This window comes from Scyliorhinus canicula, chromosome 1 (genome assembly GCF_902713615.1).
Source record: "Scyliorhinus canicula chromosome 1, sScyCan1.1, whole genome shotgun sequence".
In the NCBI taxonomy this organism is placed as follows: Eukaryota; Metazoa; Chordata; class Chondrichthyes; order Carcharhiniformes; family Scyliorhinidae; genus Scyliorhinus; species Scyliorhinus canicula.
In genome coordinates, this window is record NC_052146.1 from 19,002,188 (window position 1) to 19,020,819 (window position 18,632).

General features: G+C 46.4%; 1 protein-coding gene across 1 annotated transcript in view; it reads right to left on the minus strand.

Moving 5' to 3' along the window:
* The window catches only part of myo1ha (myosin IHa), a 216,831-nt gene extending 205,109 nt beyond the window's left edge, over window positions 1–11,722 (minus strand). The window contains exons 1-2 of the mRNA XM_038815345.1: window positions 11,634–11,722; window positions 9,049–9,259 (exon numbers count right to left, since the gene is read on the minus strand). Coding sequence (XP_038671273.1) covers window positions 9,049–9,060 — 12 coding nt within the window. The 5' untranslated portion in view covers window positions 9,061–9,259; window positions 11,634–11,722. The remainder of the gene's footprint in view (window positions 1–9,048; window positions 9,260–11,633) is intronic.
* Between the last annotated feature and the right edge of the window lie 6,910 nt (window positions 11,723–18,632).

Sequence of the window (18,632 nt, forward strand, 5' to 3'; positions counted from 1 at the left end):
AATCAGAGAAAGAACGAAAGAAAAGGGCCAATTTTTGCGACTTAATATCCCATATAATGGAACGTTCCCTGGAATATTTCATTTTCTTCAGAATGCCTTGAAAACTAAGGGATACCACATTTTGTGTCTCACAATATTTAGTTGACTGGGTTTGCAGAGTTCTGTCACAATAATCCCGGGGTCAAAGTTCAGCTGTCTATCTCTCAGTGACCAAAGTATAGAACTCTATCAAACTTTGATCGAGTGAACGTGGACAGGATGATTCCACTTGTAGGAAAAACTAGAACCCAAGGCCACAATCTCAGACTAAAGGGACAATCCTTTAAAACAGAGATGAGGAGGGGTTTCTTCAGCCAGAGGGTGGTGAATCTGTGGTACACTTTGTCACAGAAGGCTGTGGAGGTCAAATCACTGAGTCTCTATAAGACAGAGATAGATAGCTTCTTTTTTTTTTAAAATGTTTTTATTCTATTCCTTCTTCGCATTTTCTCCCAAATATACAACCAACAATAAACAATAATCAGTAACAAATGTAATGTCAATCCCCATATCAGTAACAGCGATCCCATCATCCCACCAAACCCCCAAACATTAGCCCGCATGTTAACATAGGCATATGACAAAGAGGAATCAGGAACCACCCATAGTCACCATTAACACATACAGACCCCCTCCCCCAACCCTACCAACCCCCAACCCCGCTAATGTTCGATGTGATCCACTTCTCGAAAGTGCATAATGAATAATGCCAATGAATTGTAGAATCCCTCCATCTTTCCCCTCAGTTCAAATTTGACCTTTTCATAGAATCATAGAATTTACAGTGCAGAAGGAGGGCATCGAGTCTGCACCGGCTCTTGGAAAGAGCACCCTACCCAAGCCCACACCTCCATCCTATCCCCATAACCCAGTAATCTCACCCAACACGAAGGACAATTTTAGACACTAAGGGCAATTTAGCATGGCCAATCCACCTAACCTGTACATCTTTGGACTGTGGGAGGAAACCGGAGCACCCGGAGGAAACTCACGCACACACGGGGAGAACGTGCAGACTCCGCACAGAGAGTGACCCAAGGCAGGAATCGAACCTGGGACCCTGGAGCTGTGAAGCAATTGTGCTAACCACTATGCTACCGTGCTGCCCTAGTGCAGCTTTTCAAGCGTCAAGAATTCCAGCAGGTCCCCCCCCCCCCCCGCCAAGACAGGGCACAGGGTAGAGAGGATGATCTGCACCCGAACAGGATCCTCCTTCGGGAAATCAACTTGGCGAAGGCTACAACATCTGCCTCCGCACCCGTTTCCAACCCCGGCTGGTCCGACACTCCGAATATGGCCTCCCAAGGGCCCGGGTCCAGTTTCACGTGCACCACTTTAGAGATTATCCGAAACACGTCCTTCCAGTAATCTTCCAGCTTTGGACAGGACCAAAACATATGGATGTGGTTTGTGCACCCCCCCCCCCCCCCAACCCCACCCCCCCACCCCACCCCCCCACCCCCCGCAACATTCACACACATCTTCTACCCCCTCAAAGAGCCGGCTCATCCTCGCCCTCGTGAGGTGTGCTCTATACACCACCTTCAGCTGTATCAGCCCCAACCTCACACACAAGGTGGAGGCGTTCACCTCCCGGGGCACCTCACATTAGAACCCCTCCTCCATACCCTCTCCCAACTCTTCCTCCCACTTTGCCTGATCCCTTCCAGCGGCGCCTTCTCCTCCTCCAAAATAGCCACGTAAACTGCCGATACTGCCCCCTTCTCCAGTCCCCCTGTCGTCATCACCTCCTCCAGCAATTTGGAAGCCGGCTCTACTGGGAAGCTCTATATCTCCTTTCTGGCAAAGTTTTCATCCTGCACATCTCTAAATATTTCCCCCTGCTCCAGCCCATACTTCACTCCCAGTTCCTTCAATCCTGCAAACTGACCCCCAAGAAACAAATCTTTTAGTGTCCTAATTCCTTTCTCCTCCCATCTTCGAAAATTTCCATCCCACTTCCCTGGCTCAAATCTATGGTTCCCCCGAATCGGCATTTCCCTTGACCCTGCCCCCAACCCGAAGTGCTGTCGAAACTGCCTCCAAATTCTCAACAAAGCTATTACTACCGGACTCTCTGAGTATCTCCCTGGGGCTGTCGGGAGCGACGCTGTCGCTAGTGCCTTCAATCCCCCTACCCAAACTCTCCTCCCTTCTCCTCCATTGGGAATCAACCCCTCTGACCCAGCTCCGCACCTTCTCCACATTCGCCGTCCAGCAATAATACATCAGGTTCGGAAGACCCAAACCCCCTGCCTGCCTTCCCCTCTGTAGTAGCACCTTTTTAATTCTGGCCACCTTCCCTCCCCATATGAACGAGGTAATCATCCCTTCAATCGCTCTAAAAAATGCCTTTGGCAGGAAAATTGGCAGGCATTGAAAAATAAACAGAAATCGCGGCAGCACATTGATTTTTGCCGCCTGTACCCGACCTTGCCAGATCAGTTTTCACCCTCCCCACCAAACTAGAAATGTTGTACCTACGGAGCACCCCATCTCGAACAACCTGCACCCCCAGGTATCTAAAGTGAGTCCCTGCCTTACAGAATGGCAACCCCCGTCCCTGCCCCCACCCCTGGCCGAGACACCACAAAATATTCACTCTTGTCTAGATTTAATTTGTACCCTGAGAAAGGCCCAAACACCTGAAGCAGCTCCAGTATTGCCCCTATTGACACACTTGGTTCCGACAGGTATAATAACAAGTCACCGGCATATAAGGACACCCTATCTCTATACCCCCTGCACTATCACTTTCCATACCCCTGAACTTCTTAATGCAATGGCCAATGGCTCAATCGCGAGTGCAAACAGCGGAGAGGGGACATAGGACATCCCGGCCTAGTCCCACGGTGGAGAGCAAAGTATTCTGAGCTGATGTTATTTGTGCGGACGCTGGCCCTCGGCTCCTTACATAACAGCCTGTTCAAGGGACCCGGCATGGGAAGTGGTGTCTTCTGTCCTTGCTGCCGAGCCCCTCCCCCTCTGCCCTATGACCCCTTCACCCCATGACCCCACCACCCAAATGGCACGCAGGAGCTAAAAATCACCCGTTTTCCTCTAACCGGAGAACCGCTTCAGGTGAATGATGGTAGAACCTGAGAATGGAAAATTCACCAAAAATAACACCAGCATTTATCAGAACTTGGACACGCACGACTGTGTTTACGCATCAATGCAAAAACTATAAAATAATGTTTCTAACTGCAGTTCCTGGTTATAATAACATATTCAATCAGTGTTGTGTGACGTGAGACAGCAGCTCAGACTGCTGTCAGGTACAATCCCACCTGACATGTTATCACCATTGTTGTACCTCTCCTGCCCCATCCTATCTCCTGGCTCAAGACAAAAGTCAAAAGAATTGCCTCAACCCTCCAAGGTGTATTGTCCCAAACACAGGCAAAGTCACACCAAGAAAGCACAGATATGAAAAGCACATCTCCTGCAAATGCCCTGCAGGCAAGGCTTCCCAAGACTTCCCAAAAAGATAAACCCTTGCATTAACACCGAGAAATGGAGGAAATACTGATTTGTTTCCCATTTAACAAGATCCCTCAAGAGCTGAGCACTCGGCTCTATGAGGATTCAAAGCGTCTTGCTTGAGTATTTAGTCAAGTATGACACATGAGGTGACTGTGTCCTTAAATCCAACTAGTTGCGAGAATCTTATCCAGCTTTCAAATAGAAATGGTTGCTTCATATTTATATCCGGATTGTTTCAAGGACAACAAAATATTTCCATTGTCTTAGATCAATTTTAATCGGTTCTGCTAATTCAGATCAGTCGTAACAAAAAAAAGGAACCAAATCCTTCAGCTGCAGGTCTCCTGATTACCTCCCGCTGCATGTGTCCTGATTAACAGATCTTTCTGCTGCAGGTGGCCTGATTAACAGATCCTCTGCTGCAGGTGGCCTGATTAACAGATCCTCTGCTGCAGGTGGCCTGATTAACAGATCCTCTGCTGCAGGAGTCCTGATGAACAGAACCTCTCTGCATGTGTCCTAATTAACAGATCCTCTGCTGCATGTGTCCTGATTAACAGATCCTTCTGCTGCATGTATCCTGATTAACAGATCCTCTGCTGCATGTGTCCTGATTAACAGATCCTCTCTGCATGTGTCCTGATTAACAGATCCTCTGCTGCATGTGTCCTGATTAACAGATCCTCTGCTGCATGTGTCCTGATTAACAGATCCTCTGCTGCATGTCTCCTGATTAACAGATCCTCCCACTGCAGGTGTCCTGATTAACAGATCCTCTGCTGCAAGTGTCCTGATTAACAGATCTTTCTGTTGCAGGTGTTCTACATAGAACATAGAACATAGAACGATACAGCGCAGTACAGGCCCTTCGGCCCACGATGTTGCACCGACATGGGAAGTCAAAAACTAAAGGCCATCTAACCTACACTATGCCATTATCATCCATATGCTTATCCAATAAACTTTTAAATGCCCTCAATGTTGGCGAGGTCACTACTGTTGCAGGTAGGGCATTCCACGGCCTCACCACTCTTTGCGTAAAAAACCTACCTCTGACGTCTGTCCTATATCTATTACCCCTCAATTTAAGGCTATGTCCCCTCGTGCTAGCCACCTCCATCCGCGGGAGAAGGCTCTCACTGTCCACCCTATCTAACCCTCTGATCATTTTGTATGCCTCTATTAAGTCACCTCTTAACCTTCTTCTCTCTAACGAGAACAACCTCAAGTCCATCAGCCTTTCCTCATAAGATTTTCCCTCCATACCAGGCAACATCCTGGTAAATCTCCTCTGCACCCGTTCCAAAGCTTCCACGTCCTTCCTATAATGAGGCGACCAGAACTGTACGCAATATTCCAAATGCGGCCGTACCAGAGTTTTGTACAGCTGCAACATGACCTCATGGCTCCGGAACTCAATCCCTCTACCAATAAAGGCCAACACACCATAGGCCTTCTTCACAACCCTATCAACCTGGGTGGCAACTTTCAGGGATCTATGTACATGGACACCGAGATCCCTCTGCTCATCCACACTGCCAAGAATTTTACCATTAGCCAAATATTCCGCATTCCTGTTTTTCTTTCCAAAGTGAATCACCTCACACTTCTCTACATTAAACTCCATTTGCCACCTCTCAGCCCAGCTCTGCAGCTTATCTATGTCCCTCTGTAACCTGCAACATCCTTCCACACTGTCTACAACTCCACCGACTTTAGTGTCGTCTGCAAATTTACTCACCCAACCTTCTGTGCCCTCCTCTAGGTCATTTATAAAAATGACAAACAGCAACGGCCCCAGAACAGATCCTTGTGGTACGCCACTCGTAACTGAACTCCATTCTGAACATTTGCCATCAACCACCACCCTCTGTCTTCTTTCAACTAGCCAATTTCTGATCCACATCTCTAAATCACCCTCAATCCCCAGCCTCCGTATTTTCTGCAATAGCCGACCATGGGGAACCTTATCAAATGCTTTACTGAAATCCATATACACCACATCAACTGCTCTACCCTCATCTACCTGTTCAGTCACCTTCTCAAAGAATTCGATAAGGTTTGTGAGGCATGACCTACCCTTCACAAAACCATGCTGACTATCCCTAATCATATTACTCCTATCTAGATGATTATAAATCGTATCTTTTATAATCCTCTCCAAGACTTTACCCACAACAGACGTGAGGCTCACCGGCCTATAGTTACCGGGGTTATCTCTACTCCCCTTCTTGAACAAAGGGACCACATTTGCTACCCTCCAATCCTCTGGCACTATTCCTGTAGCCAATGATGACATAAAAATCAAAGCCAAAGGCTCAGCAATCTCTTCCCTGGCTTCCCAGAGAATCCTAGGATAAATCCCATCAGGCCCCGGGGACTTATCTATTTTCACTTTGTCCAGAATTGCCAACACTTCTTCCCTACGCACCTCAATGCCATCTATTCTAATAGCCTGGGTCTCAGCATTCTCCTCCACAATATTATCTTTTTCTTGAGTGAATACTGACGAAAAGTATTCATTTAGTATCTCGCTTATCTCCTCAGCCTCCACACACAACTTCCCACCACTGTCCTTGACTGGCCCTACTCTTACCCTAGTCATTCTTTTATTCCTGACATACCTATAGAAAGCTTTTGGGTTTTCCTTGATCCTACCTGCCAAAGACTTCTCATGTCCCCTCCTTGCTCGTCTTAGCTCTCTCTTTAGATCCTTCCTCGCTTCCTTGTAACTATCAAGCGCCCCAACTGAAACTTCACGCCTTATCTTCACATAGGCCTCCTTCTTCCTCTTAACAAGAGATTCCACTTCTTTGGTAAACCACGGTTCCCTCGCTCTACCCATTCCTCCCTGCCTGACTGGTACGTACTTATCAAGAACACGCAATAGCTGTTCCTTGAACAAGCTCCACATATCCAGTGTGCCCAAACCTTGCAGCCTACTTCTCCAACCTACACATCCTAAGTCATGTCTAATGGCATCATAATTGCCCTTCCCCCAGCTATAACTCTTGCCCTGCGGGGTATACTTATCCTTTTCCATCACTAATGTAAAGGTCACCGAATTATGGTCACTGTTTCCAAAGTGCTCACCTACCTCCAGATCTAACACCTGGCCTGGTTCATTACCCAAAACCAAATCCAATGTGGCCTCGCCTCTTGTTGGCCTGTCAACATATTGTATCAGGAAACCCTCCTGCACACATTGTACAAAGAACGACCCATCTAATGTACTCGAACTATATCTTTTCCAGTCAATATTTGGAAAGTTAAAGTCTCCCATAACAACTACCCTGTTACTTTCGCTCTTTTCCAGAATCATCTTCGCCATCCTTTCCTCTACATCCCTAGAACTATTAGGTGGCCTATAGAAAACTCCCAACAGGGTGACCTCTCCTTTCCTGTTTCTAACCTCAGCCCATACTACCTCGGAAGAAGAGTCTCCATCTAGCATCCTTTCCGCCACCGTAATACTGTCCTTGACTAGCAGCGCCACACCTCCCCCTCTTTTGCCCCCTTCTCTGAGCTTACTAAAACACCTAAACCCCGGAACCTGCAACAACCATTCCTGTCCCTGCTCCTGATTAACAGATCCTCTGCTGCAGGTGTCCTGATGAACAGATTGTCTGCTGCAGGTGTCCTAATTAACAGATCCTCTGCTGCATGTGTCCTGATTAACAGATCCTCTGCTGCACGTGTCCTGATTAACAGATCTTTCTGCTGCATGTGTCCTGATTAACAGATCCTCTGCTGCATGTGTCCTGATTAACAGATCTTTCCGCTGCAGGTGTCCTGATTAACAGATCCTCTGCTGCAGGTGGCATGATTAACAGATCCTCTGCTGCATGTGTCCTGATTAACAGATCCTCTGCTGCATGTGCCCTGATTAACAGATCTTTCTGCTGCAGGTGTCCTGATTAACAGATCCTCTCACTGCAGGTGTCCTAATTAACAGATTCTCTGTTGCAGGTGTCCTGATTAACAGATCGTTCTGCTGCAGGTGGCCTGATTAACAGATCCTCTGCTGCGGGTGTCCTGATTAACAGATCCTCCACTGCATATGTCCTGATTAACAGATCCTCTGCTGCAGGTGTCCTGATTAACAGATCCTCTGCTGCAGGTGTCCTGATTAACAGATCCTCTGCTGCATGTGTCCTGATTAACAGATCCTTCTGCTGCATGTGTCCTGATTAATAGATCCTCTGCTGCATGTGTCCTGATTAACAGATCCTCTCTGCATGGGTCCTGATTAACAGATCCTTCTGCTGCATGTGTCCTGATTAACAGATCCTCTGCTGCATGTGTCCTGATTAACAGATCCTCTGCTGCAGATGTCCTGATTAACAGATCTTTCTGCTGCAGGTGTCCTGATTAACAGATCCTCTGCTGCAGGTGGCCTGATTAACAGATTCTCTGCTGCAGGTGTCCTGATTAACAGATCCTCTCTGCGTGTGTTCTGATTAACAGATCCTCTGCTGCAGATGTCCTGATTAACAGATCCTTCTGCTGCAGGTGTCCTGATTAACAGATCTTTCTGCTGCAGGTGTCCTGATTAACAGATCCTCTGCTGCAGATGTCCTGATTAACAGATCCTTCTGCTGCAGGTGTCCTGATTAACAGATCTTTCTGCTGCAGGTGTCCTGATTAACAGATCCTCTGCTGCATGTGTCCTGATTAACAGATCCTCTGCTGCAGATGTCCTGATTAACAGATCTTTCTGCTGCAAGTGTCCTGATTAACAGATCCTCTGCTGCAGGTGGCCTGATTAACAGATTCTCTGCTGCAGGTGTCCTGATTAACAGATCCTCTCTGCGTGTGTTCTGATTAACAGATCCTCTGCTGCAGATGTCCTGATTAACAGATCCTTCTGCTGCAGGTGTCCTGATTAACAGATCTTTCTGCTGCAGGTGTCCTGATTAACAGATCCTCTGCTGCAGATGTCCTGATTAACAGATCTTTCTGCTGCAGGTGTCCTGATTAACAGATCTTTCCGCTGCAGGTGTCCTGATTAACAGATCTTTCTACTGCAGGTGTCCTGATTAACAGATCCTCTCGCTGCAGGTGTCCTGATTAACAGATCTTTCTGCTGCAGGTGTCCTGATTAACAGATCCTTCTGCTGCAGGTATCTTGATTAACAGATTCTCTGCTGCACGTGTCCTGATTAACAGATCTTTCTGTTGCAGGTGTCCTGATTAACAGATCTTTCTGCTGCAGGTGTCCTGATTAACTAATCCCGTGACTCATTTTGTTTATAACCCTTTACAAATGTGATTGTTGACTTTCAATATTAAATACTGAAATGCAGCATTAAAGGAAGTAAGGACATTTTAGTATTTCACTTTGATATATTTGACTATTAAAATTCGAGCCCAATATTCCTCAGAGGGTTAATAGAGCTATCGGTAAGAGCTGTCCCAAAATACTCTGGATTAATTCTGCATTGATTAGTAACTAATAGAAAGCAATGTGAATAAGATAAAAAGGGTTTGATTTTAAACAAAAGTAAAAACTGTATTTTTTACCTTGTTATCCATATTTTGGTTCTGCTTCTGAAATCTCAATGAGATGTATTTTACTCTGTCTGTTCCTCGAGTCCGGGAGAATTTGCAGCTCCCAATTCCTTTGGATTCAGGAGGAAGATTTTCCCTGAAAGATGTCCCTCTCTGAATTGATGGAGGTCCCGGCGTTCCTTGGTTTAGGAGTTCTTAGCCGGCAGCATTGATTACCGGAGAACTGAAATAAAAGGAAAAATAAGTTGCCCTACATAGCAAATCCCTCCTCCCTTATTCAGGCACGGGTGGGAATAAAGCTAAAAAGGAAAGTGAGCGGATGTTCTTTTCCCCTCTACAACCTCAAACCTGTCGGGTTGTTATCCAATTGGATTACAGGTGCTTGCTCCTACTCAAGCAGTGTAGACCACTTTGATGCATCCCCGTCTGAAATAAGAACCACGCAGCTCAATGTGTTGAAATCAGTTTACATTCTAAGCCCATTTATTTTTGTTGCCGAGAATCCCTTCTGTCAAACTGGGACATCTCTTGTACCTGATTCTGATTAGTCCACAGTGAAAGGCTGGGGGGATTGCTTTACTTTCTTTCACGTTTCTGCGTTTTCATTCACCTACAGGACAGTTTCTACTTGAGGCACTGGATACAACATTGGGTTCACCCAGTGGGGTAGATTTCCCCACTCTGTTGTACCTTGGGGGACACTCGGTTCTCACACACGGTGAATGGGAAATAGTGGTGAAGACCAGCTGTACCTAGCGGCACAGTAGTTCCTAGGGTTTCTCAACTTACATCAGCGTACCTGCACCTTGAGTAGGCCCAATTTTAGTATTTCTGGTCAATGAGGCCACTACCCTCAGTTGCCCCTGCCAGAGGCCTTTAGGCGACAAAGCAGAGAGAGAGAGAGAGAGAGAGGAACTTGAAGAAATCGGGCACTGAATCTTGTGACGGGATCCTGAGATTAGAGGATCCATACGTGTCTCTGGACAAGGGAATTAATTGAAGAAGATGGAGAGGTATTGCTCGATTTTGAATTAGTTTCCCCGCCCAGCTATTCTTGGGTCTTGTAGCTTCCAATCCACTCTTCCCCAACAACCAAAGGCCCTGATGCCAGTGATTAGGACACTAAAACCCCACATTAGGCCCCGCCTGAAGTAAGTTACTACTGGGAGTGAGTCTCCACCGGCAATATATCTCACCTGACAGCGGGTCTCTGCTGGGAGTCAGGCCACACTGGGAATGAGTGCCCACTGGGAGTCACCGTGAACAGTTTTCCACCTCTGGATTTGAATGCGGCCCACGCTGATGGGCTCAGCGTTCCCTCCGTCTGTTGGTTGTGAGGGTCCAGTCTGAAATACATTCGGACCATCTCATCCCAGTCTCCCTCGTGGACAAAGAATAAATCTCCCCCGAAGTTCAGTACAAATGGGTACTTAATTAGCAAAAGACTGCACAGTGACCACAAGGTGGGCTGGTGAGGGTAGTTCATTAAACCTGCCGCACACTGGCGATGCCTGCAGTATCGTAACTAGACTGTCCCCAGGTTCTCAGTTAGCCAGGGTTACAATATAACAATAGAATATTTTAAGTACTCTTTTAACAAACTGAAGGTGCCTGGATCAGTCAGTTTGGTGGTTATAATGCCCTATAATCCAGCAGAGTTCTCAAGGACTGAGGTGGACTGTTGTGTGCTGCACCTTCTCGTAGAGGCTCGCATGGAGATTAAAGCCACAGGTAACCAGATAAACATAGAAACGAGGAGTAGGAAGTGTTTTCTTTATTCGTTTATGGGATGTGGGCGTAGCTGGCTGGGCCAGCATTTATTGCCCATCCCTCCTGAGAGCAGCTAAGAGTCAACCACATTGCTGTGGGTCTGGAGTCACATGCCAGCCAGACCGGGTAAGGACAGCAGATTTCCTTCCCTAAAGGGCATTAATGAACCAGATGGGGGTTTTGTTTTACCACAATTGACAATGGTTTCGTGGTCATCATTAGACTTTTAATTCCAGATTTTTAAAAAATTCAAATTCCACCATCAAGCCCTGGTGGGATTCGAACCTGGGTCCCCAGAGCACTACCCTGGGTTACTAGACCAGCGACGATGCCACTACACCACCAACTCCCCACAAGGATAGGCCATTCGGCCCTTTGAGCCTGCTCCGCCATTCAATGCGATCATGGCTGATCCTCTATCTCAATGACATTGAGTAACAGCAACACCCTGAAGAAGATGCAAAGGAACAGCTGGTTGCAAAGTATACTCCTGCCAACCTGACGCCAGTCACCTTCCCATGAAAAGAGGGATATGTTTTAGAACTGGGCTACCTGCAAGCCCTTGTAAGAGAGTGTCTATTGTAACAGAACTTTACTCTCCGGTGTAAGAAAGAGGTAGTTATAACTGAGAGAGAGAGCCTTGTAATGATAGAGGAGCATAGCAGAGAAAGGTTTATGATTGGGGTGTGAGAGATAGTCTGAGGACCGTGTCACTCAGAACTTTAAAGTGAAAGCTGAGTGTATTTGACAAAACTTGACCCGGATGAGAACACAGCATTGCTTCTAAACAATAAAGCAATCATATAAAACACAAGAAAAATATTTACCCAAAGTAACAACGCTGGATGTTGGAGCTCCTATTTAAAAAGCAATGTGGGTCTGTCATTGTTTGTCAGCACGTTCACTGAGGTAAATATGATGCGGTGGTACACCCCCCCCCCCTCTCAAACCCAGCTCTGATATTTCTCCACATTCTTGTGGTCACTGGAGGGGAAAGTGCCAGTGCAATTCTAATACTCTTGCTGGGAGTGACGGTTCAACTAATTTATTCACTCCAGGTAAGCTGCTCCAGTTGCTGCAGACTGTGTCCCTGAGTGTCCCACTCCATTGACAGACCCCCCCACTGTTCCTCCACACTGGAATGTGCGCTAATGATTGTTCTGCATGACAGCCTCGGGGAGATTACCTGAGTTCCCAGGCCCTGGGTGAATATTGCCGCAGAATCTGCTCCTGGGTGACAGAAGCTGCGAACACTGTTTTTCCCACTGGGGCAAATTCTCAGTGTCCCACCAGCCGAGACAGCAGAGGAGCCGGGAAACCCTGGTCCGACAGGCTGCCCATCCTGAAATCATTTCCCACTCAGTTTTCCTGAAAAACATATAAAGTGGGAAGTTGGTTTGCATCGTGGTATTGTCACTGGGTTAGTCATCTGGAAAATCAGGGTAATGCTCCAGGGACCCAGGTTCAAATCCCTCCACTGCAGATGGTGAAATTTGAATTCAATAAAAATCTGGAATTAAAAGCCTAATGGTTATCGTGAAATCATTATTGATTGTCGTAAAAACCCACGTGGTTCACTAATGTCCTTTAGGGAATGAAATCTGCTGTCCTTACCCGGTCTGGTCTAAAGTCTGGACTCATTTCCCGGTGGTCATCGAACCAATTATAGAATCCCTACATTGCAGAAGGAGGCCATTCAGCCCATCGAGTCTGCACCGACTCTCTGAAAGAACACTCTAACCTTGGCCCACTCCCCCACCCTATCCCCGTAACCTCAAACTCCACCTACCTGCATATCTTTGGACCGCGGGAGGAAAGCGGAGCATCCGGAGGAAACGCACGCTGACACAGGGAAGACCTGAAAATTCCACACAGACAGTAATCCAAAGCCGGAATTGAACCCAGGTCCCTGGTGCTGTGAGACATCAGTGCTAACCACTGTGCCACCGTGCCATGATGTATCAATTGATCAATGGCCAGGGTTAGGCTGGCCCTGTGGAATCACTCTCACCTCAGTATCAGAGGTTATCACTTGGAGGGCCAATCCAGGACAGAAGCCTTCTCTGGATGATATCTGCTCAAGCGGGCCAAAGAGGTTCCGTGACACTATTTGGAAAACAGCAGGAAGTTCTCCTTGTGCTGTACTCAATCTTTATCCCTGCACCAATTCACGGTCCTCCCAACTGATTGGTATTGAGATAAATGATCAGAAAGTATATCTCATAAATGTATCGACCTGTACTTTCAGTGTACATGGTGGCCAATGAGGAGTCTTGCCTACAGCTAATGCATGTTGAAAAATTAAGCCAGCTCGGTCAATATAGCGAAGGGAACGCTTTAAATCTCATATACCCGTCATCTATTGGCCCACTGATTCTGTCCTGTATCTCCACTAACCAGTACTCACTACAGAGTTCCTCATGTCCTGTCATTACATTCCTCGGGAAATAATAGATACTGCATGGAGTACCACACATGCATGACAGCCAGCCACATCAGTGTGCACAAGTTAAAAGCAGCAATTTTGATATTCTGAGGCAGTTTCTATTAAAGTTGCTATCAAATGCCTCACATTTTTCTCGACCGAGACATCCGGGCAGTTTTTAACGCATTAAATTAATCGGTTAAAATGCACAATTCTGATCTTCAACGCACGGAGCAAATTTGCCCACAGATATTGGAGGATCATTGTGGATGACTGATTCGATCAGGCTTTCAGGGGAGAGACTGGAGTAGAGATTAGTGATCCTGACCTAGCTTTTAAATGTGTGAGCCCTGTAACTTCGCAGCCAGACGGGCGAATGTATCATCTGAATGTAAGAATGTGCCATTTGCAACGAGCTGGGTTAAAACATTCATGATCACACTACATTCCAAAATGCTCGAAAACGTGTCCAAAAAAGTGTCAGATGTCCAAATTTCTGGTGAGGGGAAGATAGATGGGCTCCCAGATTCCCAATTCCCCACCTCCCAACCACAGGAAATAACCCTTACATTTCCCATTCTCGCCAATTATTCCTTGAAATGCTTGTGTTTCTGCTCAGTGAATGAATGATGTGCATCCTCTCTTTCTGATGGTCCCTCGGAGCAAGGAGGATGCTTGCCACAGAGTATAGCCCCTGGAAAGGACCTGCATGTGGAGCCTTTCAGCAATGCAGCTGGTTCTGGCTGTCCGGGAGACTCTCCTGTTACCACCAGATTTAGAGATTGATAATCAACTTGTTCAGCCACACCAGGAACACACCTTCCGTGGCCATCAGGTCCTGGTGTGGAAGGTGAACCCAGAGTTCTTGGCACCGAGGCTGCACCACCGCACTTCCCAGCGATGTGTGTGTGTGCATTGACTACATTTAGCTCACTGGGCTAAATCTCTGGCTTTTAAAGCAGACCAAGCAGGCCAGCAGCACGGTTCGATTCCCGTACCAGCCTCCCCGAACAGGCGCCGGAATGTGGCGACTAGGGGCTTTTCACAGTAACTTCATTGAAGCCTACTCGTGACAATAAGCGATTTTCATTTCATATCCTGACTGTTACAACAGCAATAACATATTTATATGAAATGAAATGAAAATCGCTTATTGTCACGAGTAGGCTTCAATGAAGTTACTGTGAAAAGCCCCTAGTCGCAACATTCCGGCGCCTGTCCGGGGAGGCTGGTACGGGAATCGAACCGTGCTGCTGACCTGCTTGGTCTGCTTTAAAAGCCAGCGATTTAGCCTGGTGAGCTAAACCAGCCCCTTATATAGGGCCTTTAATGCAACAAAACATCCCAAAGTGATTCACTGGGGCACGATAATGCAAAATATAACACTGAAGGAGATATTAGGTCAGATGACCAAACTTTTGGTCAAAAAGATCATTTGTACGGCGTGTCTTAAATGAGGAGAGAGAGGTAGAGAAGCGACGAGGGCGAGGGAGGGAATCCCAAAGGGCTGGGGGGGGGGGGGGGGGGGGGGGGGTGGGGGGGGGGGTGCTGTGGGGGGGGGGGGGTCTAGGCAATTGAAGGCACAGCCACCAATGGTGGAACAATTACAATCAGGGGGAGCTCCAGGGTCAGAACTAAAGAGGCGCAGCTACGTTAGAGGGTTGTAGGGCTGGAGGACATTACAGAGATAGGGAGTGGCCATGCTACGCTCTCAGCATGACTTAATGATCAGGCCTCTAGGTTTTATTTCTCATAGGGCAAATAAAGGAGCCAAACCATGAAAAGTTATGCAAAAAAGTCATGAAATGAAAAGATATTTCAGCTTATTCTGTCACTGTGAAATGCTGGCTCTGATTCAATGTCTATATATTCAGGGGTGTCTGTGATATATTGGTTGCTTTTTCTATTCTCAATGTTTTTGAGGGTTGTGTTTGGGTTTTTTTGGAGAATTAATCAGCTTCAGCACACCTTTGATATTCCATCGGTGTCACTAACTCACAAAAATCCTTCTGTGCCATTACTGACCACAAACGTTTTCGTTTGGGACTGCAATATTTAAGGAATTCCCTGAAAGCCTTCAATTTAGAGACTCTGCATAAAGTGGATGGCGAGGTGTGAGTGACGTAATCCACTTTAGTACATCAGTTCCCAGATTGGGTACGTCCCCATTCTAAGGTCCACTCTGCCGCCCTGAATTTCTCCATTATTTTCAAGCCACTGCCTCATCTTAACTAATAATTTGTGGTGTTTTGAAAATTGAAAGCCGGTAGTGATAGGGTGGTACGATAATGCAGTGGTTAGCACTGTTGCTTCACAGCGCCAGGGACCTGGGTTCGATTCCCGCCTTGGGTCACTGTCTGTGCGGAATCTGCACGTTCTCCCCATGTCTGCGTGGGTTTCCTCCGGGTGTTCCAGTTTCCTTCCACAAGTCCCGAAAGACGTGCTGTTAGGTGAATTGAACATTCTGAATTCTCCCTCTGTGTACCCGAACAGGCGCCGGATTGTGGCGACAAGGAGATTTTCACAGTTATTTTGTTGCGATGTTAATGTAAGCCTACTTGTGACAATAATAAAGATTATTTATTTATTTATGTACCCTCAGATTTTTCATTCTCATCTTTCCTCCCCTTATCCCAATGAAGTGTTCACGCGTGGAGATTCAGGCTGTACACGTACATCCTTTTGCTACGTGCGGCAAAGGGAGTCGGTACTGGCTGCACAATTTCAAATGAATGGGCGCACTGGAAGTGCAGTTCACAGGAACATCCCAGTGATAGCAAGGTTTGGCAACTGTAAAGACTGTCTGAGATCCAAAATGTTTCAGCTTTCCAAAGTACTAACTGCCTGTGCATCACTGAGCAGATTGGCATGAAGATTTGTTCGGATTCAACTGTTTGCAGAAATGAGAACAACATTTGATCCATGCTGCACGACTTGTGCCTGATTGGACTCCGCTCATTTAGAATGAACTTTTAACAGCTTCGCATTGAGGCAAGTGTTTTCCTCAGGCTAGGAATAGTAAGGCTTGAGGTGAAGGGACAGCAGAGGTCTCTCCCTCTCTCACTCTGTGACAGTCTCTCTCTCTCTCTCTTTTTGACCGTTATATCTCTGTCTGTAATCACTTCTTGTGCCTATTGTAAATACCCTGACCCACCATCTGTCTGGTATCTGCACAGTCCCAAAGGGAACCAGTACGTTGTAAAATCCTGATCCCCTAAAGGATTAACTCACACTTCCACAATTAACGACATATTTAACACAAAGAAATATATTAAAAGCTACAGTCTCCAAGGCATCTCAGGAAAAAAACATTTCCATCAAACTGAAGTGAAAAAGTGTCAGTTGATGATCACAGAAGCCGAAACCAGCAGCTAACCCCGGGGAACGTGGCTTAAATTGTTTTGACATATAACCTGCAGAAAGTTCATTAAAGCAATCTGTGCCCCAGCTATTCTTACTTCCAGATTTGTTTTAAATGATAGATTCCGAGATGTAAAATGTACCAATGTATTTACGAGAAAACGTTCATCAGCAATATCAAGATTGCACTTAGAATAAAAAGAGCACTTAGGACACAGTGAGCTACCCCATAGTGTTGCAGAGCTATAGTCCAGAATACTACAGTTCAACAGGGCAGCACAGTGGTTAGCACTGCTGCCTCACAGCGTCAGGGTCCCGGGTTCAATTCCGGCCTCTGGTGACTGACTGTGTGGAGTTTGCACCTTCTCCCTCTGTCTGCGTGGGTTTCCTCCGGGTGCTCCGGTTTCCTCCCACAGTCCAAAGATGTGCAGGTTAGGTGGATTGGCCCTTTGTGTCCAAAAGGATAGGTTGGGCTATGGGGACAGGGTGAGGTGTGGGCCTAGGTAGAGCGCTCTTTCAGAGGGTTGGTACAGACTTGATGGGCCAAATGGCCTTGTTCGGCACTGTAGGGGTTCTATGAACGGAGATTAGGTTATGGACAGTGCTCGAAGCACTGTCAGATAACCAACAGAAGTCGTTGCCTGCTTTCATGCCTTGTACCGCCAGAGTTGATTACCAACTGGATTGCCATTCTAGTTTACATGGTTACTCATCTTGTACCTCCTTTCCCCAACTATCCCCGGGCCGGTTAACTCCCAGACTATCACCTATATGCCCAGTCGGCAAGTATCCTCAATCTACCAACTAAATCTGGAGAAGCTTGATGTAATGGCTTGAGTTACATTCTGACAGTTGGTACGGCAAAATTGAATGGGAAAATTTATAATGGTAAATGTTCACAGCAAAATGTAACCAAAATTCAACAGGAAGGAAAGTTTGCAGACTGGAATTGTGGGCCCTTTACAAGATTTTAAATAATTATATTGATAAAATATTAGTTGAACTCCTGCAGCATTCCACATGGGGAGTGAAAACCATATGTCGTTTCCAGGTGGAAAGGTGGACAGAATGGCAGATGTAGTTCAGTCCCCATTTTATGCATTCTTCCCTTATTTTTAAATAATACTTGTCCATGTCCTATAAGTCAATGTACTTGTTAATTATTCTTTTGTCTACTATGTATGTACTATGTACGTTCCCTTGGCCGCAGAAAAATACTTTTTACTGTACTTCGGTACATGTGACAATAAATCAGTCAATCAATCGATCAAGATTTAATGGTAGTTTGATTTAACGACTTGGATGAGGGAGTTGAAGGGTGGGTCAGTAAATTTGCAGATGATACGAAGATTGGTGGAGTTGTGGATAGTGAGGAGGGCTGTTGTCGGCTTCAAAGAGACATAGATAGAATGCAGAGCTGGGCTGAGAAGTGGCAGATGGAGTTTAACCCTGACAAGTGTGAGGTTGTCCATTTTGGAAGGACAAATATGAATGCGGAATACAGGGTTAATGGTAGGGTTCTTGGCAATGTGGAGGAGCAGAGAGATCTTGGGGTCTATGTTCATAGTTCTTTGAAAGTTGCCACTCAAGTGGATAGAGCTGTGAAGAAGGCCTATGGTGTGCTAGCGTTCATTAGCAGAGGGATTGAATTTAAGAGCCGTGAGGTGATGATCCAGCTGTACAAAACCTTGGTCAGGCCACATTTGGAGTACTGTGTGCAGTTCTGGTCACCTCATTTTAGGAAGGATGTGGAAGCTTTGGAAAAGGTGCAAAGGAGATTTACCAGGATGTTGCCTGGAATGGAGAGTAGGTCATACGAGGAAAGGTTGAGGGTGCTAGGCCTTTTCTCATTAGAATGGAGAAGGATGAGGGGCGACTTGATAGAGGTTTATAAAATGATCAGGGGAATAGATAGAGTAGACAGTCAGAGACTTTTTCCCCGGGTGGAACACACCATTACAAGGGGACATAAATTTAAGATAAATGGTGGAAGATATAGAGGGGATGTCAGAGGTAGGTTCTTTACCCAGAGAGTAGTGGG